At 47.1% G+C, this 18,005-nt stretch overlaps 1 protein-coding gene across 41 annotated transcripts in view; it reads right to left on the bottom strand.

Annotated features, from left to right (window-relative positions):
- LRRFIP1 (LRR binding FLII interacting protein 1) overlaps positions 1-18,005 on the bottom strand; it is a 139,212-nt gene that overhangs the window by 3,484 nt on the left and 117,723 nt on the right. For 25 of the 41 annotated variants that reach the window (XM_047721474.1, XM_047721478.1, XM_047721477.1 and 22 more), the window contains 5 exons: positions 17,290-17,382; positions 16,275-16,367; positions 15,080-15,172; positions 13,664-13,805; positions 7,909-10,899 (listed from right to left, as the gene is read on the bottom strand). In XM_047721474.1, coding sequence (XP_047577430.1) covers positions 9,197-10,899; positions 13,664-13,805; positions 15,080-15,172; positions 16,275-16,367; positions 17,290-17,382 — 2,124 coding nt within the window. In that variant the 3' untranslated portion in view covers positions 7,909-9,196. Of the gene's footprint in view, positions 1-583; positions 664-1,343; positions 1,462-3,225; positions 3,276-7,908; positions 10,900-12,988; positions 13,553-13,663; positions 13,806-15,079; positions 15,173-16,274; positions 16,368-17,289; positions 17,383-18,005 lie in introns of those variants that run through there. The other 16 variants (XM_047721506.1, XM_047721508.1, XM_047721507.1 and 13 more) reach the window with 4 other exon arrangements.

Raw genomic sequence — 18,005 nt, 5'->3', positions numbered from 1 at the left:
ACTTTCAGTCCACTGAGACCGAAAGCCTGCTTCTTAAACTCATCTGGTCCCAGGCGTGCTATTCGCATTTCTGTTTCCTCTAAAACTTCCCAAAGTGCTAGCCGCAGGGACCCATAACTGAGGGGTTAGAGTACTGACTTCATCTCTCCCTTGGCTGAGGATGCAGCTTGCCCCAGATTGGCCCAACGTGCTAGAGGCATAAACACTCCCTATTTAGAAACCAGAGCGAGCCAACCAAGGAGAGAGGCAGAAAATCTGGGAAAGAGGGATGGCCCCACGTGATGCTTTCTAATTATTTTTAAAGAACATTTTTAAGCCCCCCCACACCCGCCCACATTAGTGATTTTCCAGAACCAGCCATTGTTTATAAAGGGTTAGTATCCATTATAACAACCAGAATCTTCCCAGTGATCTTCCCTCCCCTACTTTCTCTCTCTGCAGGAAACACACAGACAGCCCTTTCTGGCTTGGTGACTCTCTGCTCCTCTTTGCGCTCAGCCCTCCAGGGCGAGTTCTAGCAAGTGCACCTCAGTTAATCACCGCTTTCACTCCCCATTTATTGCTTAAAAGTACACACACATACATTTTGTTCTAATGCGGTTATCTCTTGCTCAGATTTTGCAAGTTTAAATTTGAGGTCGCTGATCTGTCTGTTGGCATCCCCTAAAGGTTGAAAGAGAAGGAAAATCTGTTAAGCTCTTGGGCTTTTTAAAATGTGAAAACAATAGTACCTGGGATCCAAGTCCCCTACTGAGTCATTGGCATGCAAACCTGGAAGTTCTGGCCTGTGGCCCCATGAAGGTAAGGAGGGTTGGGGGAGGAGAGAGGGAAGCTGAGATAGGAGAAGGCAAGATCTCTCCCTGTGCCCAGGCTGGGCAGGTGCCAGGCAGGAGAGCCCCTCTGAGCACAGAACACAAAGAAGTGGTTGGGGGAGGGGAAGGGGGGAGACTTCGGGTAATTTTATCTCCCTTTAAGCCTCTTTCTAGTTTACTTGTATGGAAAAATACCTTTTACTTTTTCCATACCATCGGCTGAAGTCCTATGCAGCCTGGAAAACACCGTTTCTCACAGTGTATCATATGGTGGTAACTTGGTGCACATTTTGGGGGCACCTGTTCGAGTCCCAGGGCTCAGACAGCATCATCCCCACTCTGCCCACCTGCCCAGCCTCATTCCAGTTCCATCCCACACAGAGACATCATTGCACTGTTGTACTCAAGGGCTTTTGGGGGCCAAGGGGAACACCGGGTGTTCTTGGCCATGACAGCTTTTCTCCTCTAGCCCAAGGATCACACAAACAGGACATGTAAAGGGTTTACTTCCCCAAGAGGATGGACATTTACTTTGCAGATCCATTACGTGAATGTCTGTCCCGTTTTCTAAGATGTCATTTCCGGGGTGTGGGTTGTCCAGCTTGCCATTCTTCTGTCTTTCTTCCAGCTGTCCTTTGAGTTTCTTAATCTGAAAACACCCACCAATAAAATGTGTGAATTTCTCAACTCTAAATGAGGCCAGAATTTGAGCGTAGAGCCTATGACAAAGGAAGAGGTGTGCGGAAACCAATGCCCCATAATACAGTTGAGTGTTGCTATGGAGTTATTTCCTGGGTCTTCAAGGTGCCCAAGAGATCGGGGTTACGTAATCAAGCACAAGAAAAATGTAGTAAATGGTTACAATCCACCAGCCACCATGGGGGGGGGGGTCTCTCACCTTTAATAACCAATCCAAATAAACAGATGAACACCTTCGGCCCATTAGTACTCTTCTCAGGAAGTAAGAGTGGGTGAAATGGGTGAAAATGGAATCAGGTTCACCGTATCAGGCAGAAATTATTTTGTAACTCTGGGCGAAAAGTTACTTTTTTTTTTTTTTTTAAGATTTTATTTATATTTGACAGAGATCACAAGCAGGCAGAGAGGCAGGCAGGTGTGTGTGTGGGAGGGGGGAAGCAGGTCCCCACCAAGCAGAGAGTCTGATGTGGGGCTCGATCCCAGGACCCTGGGATCATGACCTCAGCCAAAGGCAGAGGCTTTAACCCACTGAGCCACCCAGGTGCCCCTGAAAAGTTATTTCTAAGTTTGAAATTCCTCTTGAATTCAGGAGACTATACATAACATACTTTAAACGTTTATCTCAGAGTTGTTAGCAAGTCAGTGCACTAGTCACCTTCACATTCTTCACTTAGAAGCTGGGCAGGGCTTTCTGGAGCCTTCCAGGCCCAGTAGCATCATCCGGAGGGCCTAACAGAACTGTGTGCTCCCTCACAGAGCCCCCGCTCGGGGAGCTGGCCTCTGCCCAGCTCTGGTCCCTCCGGCGGAGGCATGTTGAGCCGGAAGGGCGGTCAGCAGCCAGGACTATAGAAAGTTCCAGTGTCTGATGGGCAGTCTCCCAGCCCTTGTCCTGTTAACCTCTGACCTCTGTGGCCCCGGTGGAAGCTGCCTCCTCCCCCAACAGCCAGCACAGAGCAGAGCAGAAACTCAGGCACAGACTGCCCACTGGTATGCTGCACTGCTCTAAGGAAATGCCTACAGAATTAGGATGGAAACGTGTTTTTAAAAGATCCCAGGAACCTCAATGCAGCTACCACATTGAGTGATTTTCCCGATTTCGAGAGCAACCTTCCGAGGAATTGTCAACAGTACAGCAAAATACCATTGATTAGGCTTATGAAGAAAACTGAGAGGAACTGAGTTTCCTCAGAAAGTGATCCTAGAAGGACTGAGGAACTGCCCTGCGCACAAAAAGACCGAGCAGGACCGTCGGTGAGTGTTTCTGGAGGTGGAAGAATGTGACAAAGGTAAACTACTTTGGTCAGCTGCACCAAGAAGAAAGTACCTTCTGGAAAGGGGTGCTGATCACTGAGGGACCCCCAGACCGACTTCGCTGAGCCAGCAGAAGTCGGAGAAGTGCTGTCAGCACCTGCCTCTCGACGGTTCATCTAGCCCCTTACATACAAACGTAAATATTTGTTCTAAGCAGCAATCCGCATAGAGAGAACCACATTCAGTTCCCCGGCCTCCAGTCTTTGGGACATCCTCTCTGAACCTCACATGACTTGCGATGTCCTACGCGGAAAGAACTAGTAAGGGCACAGGCTGGCTTGGTAATTGCTTTCAGGCATGATGCGTTAGGGTTTTCCCGAGAAAGCAAGAAAGTAAGTATGGGAAGGTTCTCAGGCTCAGGGACCGCCCATCAGGGAACTCAAAGTAATAAAAAGATGGTTACCTGTTCCAATAAGCATTCCCGTTCATCAACAAGCTTTTTCAACCTAATATCTAAAGAAATAAGAAAGACAGAGGTTGGGGTGAATCCGCGGAGTGCACCATTTGGCAGAATGCTAAACCGGAGAGCAAGCATTCAGGTTAGTGAAACTGATGATGAAGGTATTATACACGTACCACAGTGAATGAGGCCACACACGGGACTGGGGAAGACGTCAGCCGAGCGAGAGTGGCGTGGGTCAAGCTCTCACACATGCTTATGTCGTCAGGGGCAGCGTCCGGCTGCATGCAAACGGGCTAGTCTTCTACTTGGGGTTAGCATGCAAGGGCTCTAGGGCCAAACCACGCTGCAACACAAGATCTCACAGGCTTCACGGCCGAACATCATTAGCGAGGTACAAACAGACGGAGCATCGCAATCGGTTATCAACGGCATTTTCATTATCTTTGACTTCCCAAGGTCATGGCCCAGAAGAAGGGATCTTTCTCTTTTCTCTCAGAGACACCCCAGCGCCAGAGTTTTGACTCTACATTTACAAATCAGAGGTCTGCTGATGACACAGCTGCTCCCCCCGCTCCTGTAGAGCGGGTCTTGTCCTGGGAGCTGCAGTGACACTGTGGATTTCTGTCACCCCTGCCACCCAGTCACTGAAGCGTGCATGCCTCTCGAAATCCCCCCAGACATTCCTCTGAAGGGGTGTCAAGGGATATAATCTGCAGAGTACAGAGGAGGAGACCAGCCTGGGGGCAGTTTAGGGGTGCAGGCAAAACCCTACCCCAGTGTAAAGGCCAAATCAGGAGGACATGGTGGTGACAGCACTGCTCATGGGTACTGCATGGTCACTCTGTCCCAGGCATGGCCCGAGTGGCCACGCCTTCACCCACACAGCCCTACAGGTGCGCCCTGCTACTCTCTCCCTCTTCTACAGGCAGGGGCCCACACCTCTAAACACTGTACTCTTCTGTTGTTTCAGATCTATACCCAGACCTTGGAGTCGGAGCTGGACTCCCAGCCTGAGACTCTTCCTCCCGAGGCCACGGTGCTTCCATGCTGCACAGTTTTGATTCCCCCCGTGAAAGAGGAAATAGATCATCTGCATAAAATGGACTTTTGTTTCCATCTAAGCAATCACCTGTCAATATTCTCATCCCAGTCACACGCTTTCCTAATTGTTCTTCCAAGCGCCCCACGTCGTTACTTTGAAAGACACAACCACAAAATAAGTTAAGCCAGAAATGTCAAGCTTAACAGAGGACAAACTTATGACCCTCTGGAATTCCATTTTAATTTACACAGTCAAATTGTTTCTGATAGTTTATTCTTTCTCTTCTACAAGCCCATCTAACACTGAAACACCAATGTCATGAACCCAGCTCTTTATTCAATGTAACTTTTTATTTTATCTTACATTCTACATACAAAACCCATAGCATCCTAAGAAGCAATGAGTATGTCAGAAAGTGGTCTTGAATTTCATCCATCTATTGTACAATTTTATTATCATCATGTTTCTATTAGAAGACTTTGAATATTCTGGATAGCAAGTACAAAATAAACGTTAAGATATAATATAATGGAGCTGGCCAACAAATATGAAATAAGGGTAAAATGACCTTCACTCTTGGGGTGAGAATATGAAAAACACAGAAGTGAAATTTTAAGGGAGACAAGCTTTACAGTAGAATTGGAGAGAAGTTTAAAACTACGTTTGGAGAGAATGGAAAAAAGAAAGAAGCAAATTAACTGGATAGGAAGAAAAAGGGCACGACTTTTGTAGTTTTAAAGATCACTAAGTCTGATTCGTGGAGCACACAGTGGGGCATCATCGAGATGCTGACTGTATCCCCTCCGCAGAGCACTGCAGACCTAGCATTGTCCTGCCTTTACGAAGTTCTGCTGCTCATGGCTGGCCTGTCATACCTGGTCATGAACAGACATAAACTATTCATCGAAGGGTACAACTGCTGTGCTTAGAAACAAGGCATGGAAGAAAATAAAGTCACAGTATCTCAAATTTAGAGTTTCCTCTTATACAGAGAAGAAGTCAACACGCGTTGGCTAGGAAGGGATTTCAATTGTTAAAAGTCTGGTTTTTCCATACTGAATTCCAATAAATGTTCTGGAACACAAGTCAAGAGGCCCATGAAATGAGAAGCACTAATAGTTGGCGAGGTCTTAGGACAGTCACCGGGGCAGCCAGTGTCCGCAGCTCTGACATTCTCTGAGCCCCTGTTCCCCTTGGTCTTTCTTCTGTCCTGCACCTTGTCACCTCACCTGTCCAGGGCAGCAAGGCCAATCCCCCGCAAGGACCACAAGCACTAAGCACTCCCTCTCTGTACTGTTTTACCTAGATCTGGCCCGTAACCCCAGAGGGCAGGTTCCAACTCCATTTTCAGAGAGCAACTGAAACACAGTGAGGGTGGGTAGCTGGCTGGTAATAATACATTCTCAGGAGCAGGATTTCCATTCTGTGGGTTAATTTCAGCCATCGTGGGCCTCTGGCTTCCTCTCCTGAGGCAGAGGAAAATCACCTCCCCTCCATATGGGCAAAGATAGTGAGAGGAAAGCTGACGTCTCTGACGAATCTGCTCCTGCCTTGCCCTGACTTAGTCTGATTATAATCCATGTGGGCCATTTCCACGGTCCCTGGGGCCAGCCTCCCATACCAGGAGAGCACCTCCTTCCTGCAAAAGCCAGAACAGGGACAGGGTTTTTCTCCTATTTACAGGGCCTGGGAGGTGTGTACAGATGGGAACTGTGTATGTCATCCACCACTGAAGTCATACACATCTTGAAAAACATGTAGTTAAAAAAAAAAAAGTAAACACTATGTAAATGATAAGTAAAATAATATGCAAATAACATGTAAAAAATATAAGGAGCTGTAGATAGGGTAAAAAGAAAAGAGTGAGGGTTTCTTCTCCTGGAAGACAAAGTTTTCTCTATTTACGATCATCACACTGATAAATCACACATTCTAACATGTCGTAGGCATGAACACCCCCCCCCCCCTTCCTTTCGTTCTGTGGCCTGGACATTTGGCACAAATCTCATTGCTGGGTTCCTTTGTTTCGATGGCATGCTGTTCAAGGTGGTCTCCTAGGAAAGGGGTTTACTGCAGAAAACAGGAACCCCAAACTGCATGAAGCCCCAGAACTAGCACTCCAGGGTCCTAGCGACAGAAGAGATTTAAATGTTCAGGTCATGAGGTTTTCCATTTGCTAAACACTAAACATTACAGAAAGTACTCAGTGCAATACATCTCATTTCCAAAAACCCCTGAAAAACACTCTACTGTTCCTCCACCTTTGTAAATCATCAAATAAGAACCCTGAATTTAAAATTCTGTTGCTGTTCCCTATTTTCTATGTATACCCATGAGTATACTTTAAACTTTTGAAGGAAGATTTACATTTTATATATAGTAGCTATGTTCTGGCTTGGGGCTAGAAGACATCCCTACTTTTTGATTAAGGTATCAGTGATGGAACGTTTTCCTCTGCTCTGTATGGGAGTGAAACGTCAGAGGTCTTGGTTCCTCTGGGGTTGTGTCTGACAGGTAGCCTCTTCTGAGTCTGAATTTTTTGACATCAAATCTTTCCAAAATGCCTTATATACCTCTGTGCCTTCTTCATCTGAATGTCCCTAAGGTCCTACTGACTTCTTGGTAGCTTGAGGGCCTTCCCGTGGACATCAGTTACTGCTACAATGTCACTTTCCCCTTCTAGCGGGGTAAGGGGATGCTCACAGTGAAGGCTCTTAGATTATCAAGAACTGACTTGGCTGTTCAGAATCTGCCCACCCCCCCAACTTTTTTTTTTTTTGCTCATTTCCTGATTCTCAGCTGTTCACTTCCGCTAGAAGCCTGGTCCTATCTGCTGTCCACTGGCACAGTGCCTTCCGGATATGAAGTGATCAAAATGTCTATTACTTAAACGGATGCGTGAATAATCAAGAGCCCTGGACGGCTGACCTAAGGGGTATGAAGTATGCTACAATGTCCTTAAATGTGCTGTTAAGTAACAGAGGAAAGGGCTTTAAGGTCTTTTAAGGAAGACCTCAAAATGGCTTGATGATCTCACCGTCCAGTGAGCTGCGTTGTTGAATCATCTCCCCAGGGACCTCTGAAAGTAGGAATGAGAGCTCTTTCCCGACGCCCATTCCATGCTGAGTGTGGCTTTGCTAAAGTTAGAGGCATCTGCCCCCTCTCCAGGCCTTTGCAGCCTGTGGGCGGGAGACTCTCTAGCAAGCCTCGCAGTTTTCCACTCACAGGGCCCAAGTGGGGAGGGTATATTGGCCCCTCGCATCAGGACACTGACAGGCGAGGAGTCAGGGCTAATTTGCCAATTTCACCATATCCTTCAAAGTAGTCTTAGTATCAGCACATGTCAGCAGAGCAACAGAATGGACAGCTTTCTTCACTGGGGCTCATCACCAGAACCACAGATCCCAGGAGAGTCTATGAGGTCAGATCTTCCCAGTTCTCCCCGGGAGGGCATGATGCTAGCCCTGGTCTAGGTACCAGGAGAGACGTTCACTCTGGAGGGACAATGTAACAAGTCCTTCACACAACACAGACTGGGAATTAGCAGCCCAGAAGTAGGCGCTACTTTGAAGATAATAATTATGTAGAACAGTAGCCATTGCTGGAATTCAAGTAGCCCAAAGAGTGGAATCACAGGCTTGTAAAGTTATAAAATGTTTTTATTTCAATTACATAATAACACTTATGCTTGCCTCAAATTTTATTGAGGTTTTGGTCTTTTTTGTACTCAATTATACCTTGTAACAGTGACATGAATTCTTTCATCTCATAAAGTGTCAACAGCATTCATAATGTACAGTCCTTTGGGATTTTAGTATTTTACAATTTTTTAATTTAACTTTACAATAATTTTTAAAAATGCTTCCTTGTATAGAAAATATATACTTCCTTCAGGAAGATCAAATCAAGAATTTTCCAATAATATATTGAGATACAACAAATGAAAATATTTATACCAAAATACTAAAAGTGATTCAACTATTTAAAATATCCCGTTATAGTTGAATCAGCAGTTTGCGCAAGAATGGTACCTTTCATATTTTTCTCTTGAATCAAAGACAAATAGAGAAGTAATTTAAAGGTTAAAAAAATAAATTTTAGAAATGCTCCCCTGCACAAAATCTGCATTGGGAAGTGCAATTTCAATGTATGTCTCTTCCAGAAACAAATTAAAAAAAAAAAAAAAAAAGACTGTATAAAATGACTTTGGTACATAATCAGCATGAAGTGAAGTTAAAATCCACAAAATAAATTCAGGTATTATCAATGAGATCAAAAGTATCAGTTTGAGATAAAATACTTAATATGAGGTAAAGGGAAGTAAGATATCCCAGTGCCTTAAGATATATTTATTTCTTATCCCTAACATGATTAATTACTGTCCTAAGGTGCAAATCTTATCACTCAGTGACCTATACACTATTTGGCCATTTATCTCCTTTTGAAACAAAATACCGTATAGGTTATAACATACACATCAAAATCAAATACAAAAAGACATAGATTCAAATGAAGACATATTAAAAATCAACTGTACTCACAAATCTCAGAATGCCATTTGGTCATTTCAGTTGGATGCTGATGGATTTGGTCAAGAGTATCAGCCCAAGGCAAACGTTAGATAGCTGCATTTGGATTGTATGCAGAAACGCACAGTGTGTACCATGGTCTGACATGGCAGGAATGCTCTCAGTTAGGACTCCTACTGATTACAGATGTATCTTTCTTTCTAAGTGGGGTGATAACCTTAATGAGGAAGAATATAGCTACAAGTAACAGTCTGTAACTCAATGTGTTGGATAGCTTGGTGGTTGACTGTCCTATGGTGCATCTATCTCCATCTGGAACGTTTTAGGAACCTCACCCAGGGGGGCAGCAGATGAGCCCCTGACCACTGGGCTTCCTGTGCAATCCTTGGCCTCTGCCCATTTACGACATGGTACAGTCTTCCTTGCTTCTGCCCTTCTCGCTTTCGCCTCTCAGCTCATCCTTGCCTTCTGAAGTGCAGGCACCCAGCTCCATGTTGGGTGCCAAGTCATCGTTTTCTGCGACCTTCTTGACTCTCTGACTGGGCCCCTCTGCCATCTCATGCTGCTCTGTACTTCCCATTTGAGGGGCATCTTCACTGTCCTTAAAGGGACCCTCACCCTCCAGCAGGGTGTTGCTGGATGTTCCTCCGCTCATTGGTTCTGGAGGACCCCTGCCATCATCCTTAGTGCTGTCTTTGATCATGGCTTCCTCTAGCTCCTTATCTCTGGCGCTTGTGCCTAATGAAGGGGTTGTGTCATCCCCCAAAGCTGATGTGTCACCATCAGCTGTCTCTTTCCCCTGCTTAGTGTTTACATCATTGTCTTCTTGGTTAAGTGTTTCATCCAACTCAATTTTAGGATTTTCTGGACAATCAGGGTTTTCACTGCTTCCTGCTACGCTTTCCTCTCCTGGACTTTCAGTCACCTCATCTGGTGCTTTCATGACTGGTTTTCTGTCAGTAAGAGCTACGGGCTCATCTTTCTTCACCTCACTTAAATCTGAGTCCTGAAATGTTAACTGTTTCTCGACCTCATTAAGGGTTTCTACAGGTGCTGTTGTTTTTTTCTTCTTGTTTTTCTTCTTCTTGTTCTTTGTCTTCCTCTGTGATAAATCTAGTGCCTCTCCGTGTTGGTCATTCCTTTCTTCCTCGGTGTCTTTCCTATCTAGAGGCTCACTTTCCGCATCTGCCACAGCCAGACCTGTTGCTCCCTGAGGACTGCTTCCAGCCTCTGGACAATAAGGAATGTTCTGCAATTCTGTCTGTGTTGGTTCCTCGTCCCTCAACCCTCTTTCCCCATCCTCCTTTTTGTCATGCTCCCCATCTACTGCTGTGCTCTGACCTGGGAGCTCCTGGGGCTCAGTGGCTTCCTGCTCAGAGAACTCTTTGTCTAGATCCCGCCCAGTGCTTGCGTCCAGCTCTGTGGCACGCTGTTCATCAAAACTCATGTTGTCATGGCTGGATGTTGGAGGGCCAGAGGCTTCTGTGCTCACCTGCTCCCCAGGCCCCATTAGCCCTGCTTCCACCACACCCTCTGTGGGGCTCCCGTCTTGCTGCCCTGTGTGTGCGCTGCCCAGCCCTCCGGCTTCAGATGGTTGCAGGCAATTGGATTCTGCACACAGCTTTGTGCTACCCTCTCCCAAGTTGGCATTCAAGTCCTCCTGGTTTTCTGCAGATTCTTTGCTGTGGTTTTTGATATCCAAGGCATCGTAACTGTCCTGCCCAGTCCCAGGACCTGGGGTTTCGCCATCTAACACATGCAAACATTCGGACTGCTCAAGGGAAGCACTAGTCCTATCGCCTGGTGTGTTTCTGACCTCATCAGACTCAACCTGCTCTGTATTTTCGAGGAGGGAAGCATTCTCTAGAATTTGGTTCTGAGCCTGCTCCTCATTCGTAGCATCTATTAAGGCTCCCGGGGAGGGGGCACCATCTTCAGAGGCCTTCTGGTCCTCGGCATTTTCACCAGGGCGGAACACCTCTGTGTCCACACACTCCTGGGCTGGGTCCTCCTTGTGCCGCTCTCGCTCAGTATTCTGCAAGATTTCTTTTTTCCCCACATTCTCCACAATTTCACTTTGCACCTCCACTTCACTGGCTCTTCCTAAAAGACCATTGAGAAAATTGAAGGGACCCCATGATGTGGTGACCACTGAGCACACATCACAGCGTAAACACATGTTCTCTCACCCACCCGACCCCCTTCCTAAGGAGAGCGCGGCCTCAAAGGATCACACGAGACAGAAGCCTCTGCCAAGTCTGTGTGGCAAAGCACTCATCCCGTTAGCAAATGTTCCATCCGTGGAGGCCACGGCCACTGTCTCAAAGGCGGGAGTGGCAGCTGGTGCCCTCTGGTGTGACCTGATTTTCAAAGGTGCAGTTAAATGTTAACCAATAGAGCTCTGAATCGGGCAGCAAACAATCCCAAGCAATAGGCTTCGGAATGACCTAAAGCTGTTTCCAGATGCACATCCAGACCCCTCCCACCTTTCTGCCTGTCAAACTGCACTGTGCTTCACATAGGCCTAAAACCACCTTCAAGGAAGTTTTGAAAGAAACATTCAACCCCCCTTAGGAAACTCAGCCTCAACAGCTCATGTGAGGTGAAAAGAAATCCATCCTCAGCCCCGCCATCTAATTAAGCATGGTGTTCCTGAGAAAGCAGCCTGATGCCCTTGACATGCCTTAAACACCTCTGCCCCACCCCCGCAGGGGTGGAGGGTGGGGGGAGTGAAGGTTGTGGGGGGGGAGGGGTAAGGGTGTAAGGGTAGCGGGGGAGGTCTGGCAGGTGGCGAGTGCTCAGGAGCATGGTGGCCACCTCATCAATAATAAGCTATTCACCAACTAAAAGAAGTACAAATTAAAAACGTTATGACTTTGGAATGAACGCTTGTATCTTAGATTCTCCAAACCAACCAACCCCCAGCATATCAGATGTCATGTCACTAAAAGTCGAAGCGGGATAAAATTATTACACTGTGGTCTCCGCATGTACCCCGGAAAAAGTGGGAGAAGTAGGAGGGCTCCTAGTTAGCTTTCCTCACCCTTTAAAGATCTGTCAGGGAGTATGTTTTATAACACACACTTTAGATTGATGAAATAGTATGTGTATGTACAAATTAAAAATATACCTATTGGAAAGTTCCCATGATTCTTTATTGATAGGGATATGCGATCAAAAAACATCTGGAGGGGCGCCTGGGTGGCTCAGTGGGTTAAGCCTCTGCCTTCAGCTCAGGTCATGATCTCAGGGTATTGGGATCAAGCCCCGCATCGGGCTCTCTGCTCAGCAGGGAGCCTGCTTCCTCCTCTCTCTCTGCCTGCCTCTCTGCCTACTTGTGATCTCTGTCAAATAAATAAATAAAATCTTAAAAAAAAAAAAATCTGGAGACCACTTAGGAAAGTGCTATTTCTGGTCCTTTAAGGGATGGTTTCCTAATAGTTCATGAAGATTTATAAAACCTATGTTTGAACAAGAGCGACGTGATCAAATTCCTAGCTGCTCACACAGCTTATACATAGGAAACCACTCAATTTATCTTCCTTCAGCAACTTTCATGCAGTCAAAAGTGTTGTGTCCCTTTAGGAGTCATCGAGATAACGAGGGACATCTCCCTAGGAAGCAAGTCCTGAGAAGCTGGGGCCTAGAGGTTTCTACATTTCCATAAATTAAAAAAAAAAAATACGATGAAATCTTCTAAATGGAAATGAAAGACATGGGCTCCGGGTGGATTCCAGCCTCACTGTCAAGTGCAGGAACGTGGCGGGCAGCAAGGGACAGGCGAGCCTTACCCGCCAGCTATAACGTCAGCCTGCACCCTGGTTTCAGAAGGTTCATTTTACCCAAAAGCCAAACACTATGCCCAATATTAATCAGCGAATTTTTTCAGATATTTGCAAATTGTATAAAGTATTCTTACAATTACAGGATTCCCCAATTTCTACGCTTCAGAAGCAAAAACTGACATACAGGGCACCTGGGTGGCTCAGTGGGTTAAAGCCTCTGCCTTCGGCTCAGGTCATGATCCCAGAGTCCTGGGATCGAGCCCCACATCAGGCTCTCTGCTCAGCAGGGAGCCTGCTTCCTCCCCTCTCTCTCTCTCTCTCTCTCTCTCTGCCTGCCTCTCTGCCTACTTGTGATCTCTGTCAAATAAATAAATAAAATCTTTATAAAAAAAAAAAAACAACTGACGTACAAGGGGACAACACCTCTGACAGAGGGGAAGGCACATTCAGACTCTGGTGGGTAGGATACCCCTCTACCCTGCCCATGCTCCCCAGCCAGGGGCTGCCTGTCCACCTTGCCCCCTATCCAGGGCCACTGAGTGCTAGCTTGAGAATGGTACCCAAGATGTACTCCAACACAACCCCCCATGTGCAGTCCATAGGCACCTCACACCCTCAAAATACATAACGGTGTTGGGATGTGCAGAGTCGGCTTGTAACCAGGGCTAACTATCTCATTTTACAGCCTCTGCTACTCTGATCTGTGGAGAAGTCTGTAACAGAGCAAGTTAGGAAGCCATCTTGGCACGTGGCTGAGGAAAACCAACGAGTAGCGTCAGAACTGTCCCTGCATTCCCGAGATGACACTCCTTACATTTGCGGTTTCACTTGGTGGCTTTGAGAAGCAAGAGAAACGTATTCTTCAGCCATTGGTGGTGAGCACTGCACAGAGAGGCACGCCAGACAACACACGTGGGTGGTCACACCGTGTGGCAAGGGCGTTTCCAGGAAGTGGCAGGACACATGGCATGCTGTGTGAGTGTTAATTGATCAGTGATGATTATGTCAATTCTGACAATGCATGGAGGGTGAATTGATGCGGACTGGAAGATGAAAAGACCCAAAGGAAGGTGGGCACTTACCTAGCATCCCGTCCCCCGCCGTCTTGAGGGCGTTTAACTCTTCTTTCGTTAGCTTGGAAGGAACTTGGTGTCCGACGTTATTTAGAGTGTCTGAAGTCTCTCCATTGGTGGCTGGCTCTGAATTTAGGACTATTCCATGTTTCTGGGAACAAAAATGAACTTGTTGTAATACTCACGGACTCATACTAGGTTAAACTTTATTTTATTAATAATAATGAGAAAGAAATTATTTTTCTTGAAGTCAAGGAAACAGAATCAGAGAAGGGGTAGGCACCACAATCATAAATATCCTATCGACACACACAAAGCTGGGATGTCTTCCTCCAAGGGCGACTTCTTTCCTGCATGCTCTGGTCCATGTCTTGATGCTCTGGTCCATGTCTTAATGCGCTGGTGACAAGATGTTGTTACCAGGCATCCTTTGTAACTGGAGGTAGGGACCTACAGGCTGCCACATGGTAGAGCAGTGGGCAAATCCCTATAAAGTGACCTCCTTTTAACACCCTGGTTGCATTCTTGAAAAAGAGAGAGATAAAGAGATATGTGCATGTTCCGAAAGGAATAAATACAACTTATGTTAAAGACGGAATAAAGAATTGGCTAGAATGTTTGGTGTCTTTGAGGGAAATATAATTCATGCTTACGACACTGTGAAACACTCTAAAAACAGTTATACTCACTTGCTACCCCCATGCCCATGGCTCTCTCCTTGAGCTCAGAGGGGGCCCCAGTTCCAGGCTCACAGCCCAGGGAGGAGCAGTGATAGGAACCTGTTCCCTCCAGTTGACTGCTCTGGCCTTGACCCCTGACCATGAGCAGCTGACACCGATATGTCTCCACTGATGATCTTGGAATTTGCCATGGCTATACCCTCTTCTTGACACTGTCTCCTATGATGTTGATAACCCACCCAGAGCCTGTTTTCCTTCACTCAGTGTCTAGCCAGCAGCTGAAGACCCCCAGACATGGCACAAATAAGACATGGAATTTCCCTCAGCCCACAGGGTCTCAAAGTCTAATTAATTAGTGTGAGCCTCACCCACGCCACCAACCAGCTGGAGAAGTCCTTAAATTTGAACTTTTAATATAAAGAAACACACACATTCTCTAATTTGGTGTGATGTCCTGGAGAATTTATTAAAGGGTATGAGAAAAAAATGTATGCAGTATAAAAGAATTCTTGGAGGTCAGAGGTGCTTTCGAGATCACATATGCTTGTCAACATCTAAAGGAACGGGCAGACCCGAATGAACCCACATTCATTTTACGGGTCTCTTCAGGGTCAGTGAACTGAAGATTTGAATTGACTAACCAGAACTCAAATCAATGACACACAATTAATTAACACCAGTACATACGTAGAGTCATTCTTGAGAACCTGGATTTTTTTTTTTTAACTCTACTTTGGCTTCATACCTTTAACTCCTCTTTCAGCATGACTACTTCTTCTCTAAGATCATCTCGGTCACTCCTTATGGAATCAAAGAACTCTTTCTGCCTCTCTAAAGCCTGAGTGTGAGCAGAGCGGAGAGAGAGAGAGAAGATTCACATGGGTGAGCAGGTGACTAAAGCAAGAACAAGGATTCCACTACATGGAAAATCACCAGAGTTAAAGCATTGTGTAGAATACGTTCAGGAGACAGACAAAATGCGAGTACTGAGCTTCTCACAAATTTATGGCAGCCAAGGAACGTTGCCTCCTGCTCCCTTAAAGGCATTAAGAGATGCCTTTAAGGGACCACTGCCTTTGCACTGCCTGTGCACAGCTTTCTAGCTCGGTGAGAGAATGAACACAAGCCATGCACCCACTCGGATGAGAGACAAACGAGGAATAAGAAGAAATGCATAAGAAACCCCAGGTGACGACTTGGGCTATCTTTCTACATCAATTCTTGGTGTTTGTTGTCACAAACATCAAGTGGTCTTAAAGCGCACACACGTGTGCACGCTCAGCAGTCCTAAACGAGCATGGGTGAGGACATAGGGGGAAACCAGCACAGCCTCACGTGACCTGTGCACTGACACTGTGCTCCAGAGATCTGCATCAGAGTGGAGCAGGGCGGGCTGCCGGGTTTTGAAAGTCCTTTGTCATCAGGAAGCATGGCCGGCCCTCTAAGTGGGCTGCTGTCTTCCTACTTATCACTCCTAAAGGCAGGTGGGCTGCAGTGGCTTTTCTTTTTGAAGAAGAGGGAACTGGGGCCTCCAGGGGGACACATCCAGGAGGGAACAGGTGGGAATAGCACCTGCCACCTTGCAGCTTCCTCTGATGGCTTTAAGAAAGGCACAGGCCCCACCACACAGAGAATCCGAGGGGCCTGAGCTTCCCCATGTTCCACCTGCCCCGAGGTGCCTTCCCCGCTCCTTGCATCTCGGGGTGCTGCTGGCCCGCTTGGCACAGGCAGAAAGCCCAGTTAGCCTCAACAAGACGCCTGCCCACCCCATGTCTGACGCCCACTTCAAGGTCAGAGTTACTGTGGGCTTGAGTAAGCAAGTGCATTCTCTGTGTCACTAGTCCTGTGTCACACGAGGGCACATGCACGCTCACACACACATTTCTGCACCTGCATGCGGACTGCCCCTTGGCACAGTCCCACAGACTTGGGAGGCCTACCCCTATCTTCTTGTCTTTCCACTCTATTGTTTCCTGAAGATCAGAAATCTCCCTGATATAACTCGCCTGCTTCTGCTGTAGCTGTCGGATTTCCTGAGGAATAGGAACAGATAGAAAGAAAGCAGAGAAGGGGTTAAGCAGGAAGACCGAAGCACAGAGCTTGATAATCCAAGAGCTGTGACTGCTCATGAGCCCACAGATCCGTGCCAAGGACGTACCAGCCCCATTTCCTGCATCAGCCCACATCCCTCTCTGCACGCCAGAACTGCTTCCTCAGCTTGGTCCCCAGTGGCCAGAGGAGTGGGCAGAGACCCTGCCTGGGGGACATCCTTACTTACAGGCACTAACTAGTTCAAGTTAACAAGTGAAAAAGTCAGAACCAATCTTGTATCACTTTCCTATTGCTAAGGTCACAAAGTACCATTAATTCAGCAGCTTAAAGAAAACATGAATTCATTCCCTTACAGTTCTAGAACTCAGAAGCCCAAACTGAGTCTGATGCACCAGAAGAAAGATGCAGGCAGGTCTGGGTTCTCTTCTGGGGGCTCTAGGGCAGAACCTACCACATTCCTTGGTTCATGACCCCTTCCTCACATGGGACCAGCCTTGAGTCCCTCTCCCCGTATCTCTTGCTGCCTCTCTTGCCTCCTTGCATAAGGATCTGGTGATGAGAGTGGGCCCCCAATAACCTAGGGTCACTTCCCCATCACAAGGCCATTAACTCCACCATGCCTGCAACGTCCCTTCTGGCATGTGAGGTGCCCCAGCCACAGGTCCTGGGGATGGGGACGTGGACATCTCAGGGGCCATCATTCCATTCTCCACGCCTCCTGATACAAACACAAAGCCCCCAAGGAATGAAACTCTTCACCAATGAAAGGAACTATTTTCCTTAAGTAAGGCATGGAGCATTTGCCTAAACTCTCCATTTTCAAGAACATGGCTAAGTTTCATAACGAACCCCCAAATACTCCTAAGACGCAGGAGGAAAAGCGAACGAGGGAGCGCTACCCACCTCCAGCAATTCTTCCCGCTGCTTCAAGGCCTCCTTCACTTCGGCAAACTGGAACTGCAGGATGCTGTGGGCGTGCTTCTCCCTCTCAAACTCCTACACGGGCGGGAAAGAGCACAGACACAGTGACCGCACCACACTCTCTGCCTTTCAAGTTCACGTTCCCATGACTTACACTGACCTTGGAACAACCACCTATCACCAGTCATCACAATTGTCAAGGCCTCTTTAGCAACACAAGCCCGCTTCTCTGGACTTTCTGATTTCCTGTAAACTTTGCCTGCTGACCTGGTGCATCAGACAGGTACTCCCTGACTCTTTTCAGGCCAACAGGGGTCCAGGGGGCCCCTTTCTATGGAGGCTCTCTGTGCGGGGGGCCTGGAGGAGGCAGCTGCATGAAGGACTTAGGATGGAACTCGCGCTGATTTTGAAATCTGATAAGGAATACTCTTTAGCATAAAAAGGGGGGTAAACACGGTCTACTTTGGCAAGCTTATTAAGTGGATGGCCAACCCTGTACTCCAGGGCCCCCACTCCAGGGCCAAAAGCCGCTCCCCTAGTCCGACCCTACCCCTTCACCCCTGTGACATGGCAATACGCTCTTCTGGTCTCTGGCTCGGCTCCAATCCTGCACCATCCCTGAGGATGGGCTGGTACCCAAGTTTAGGACAGCGGGGAATCCCCCTCCCAGGTCAGTCAGGGGGTTATTCTGGGAGAGA

This window comes from Lutra lutra, chromosome 3 (genome assembly GCF_902655055.1).
Source record: "Lutra lutra chromosome 3, mLutLut1.2, whole genome shotgun sequence".
NCBI lineage: Eukaryota > Metazoa > Chordata > Mammalia > Carnivora > Mustelidae > Lutra > Lutra lutra.
The sequence above is the reverse complement of the archived record's forward strand: the minus strand, read 5'-3'. Positions and strand labels throughout refer to the sequence as shown.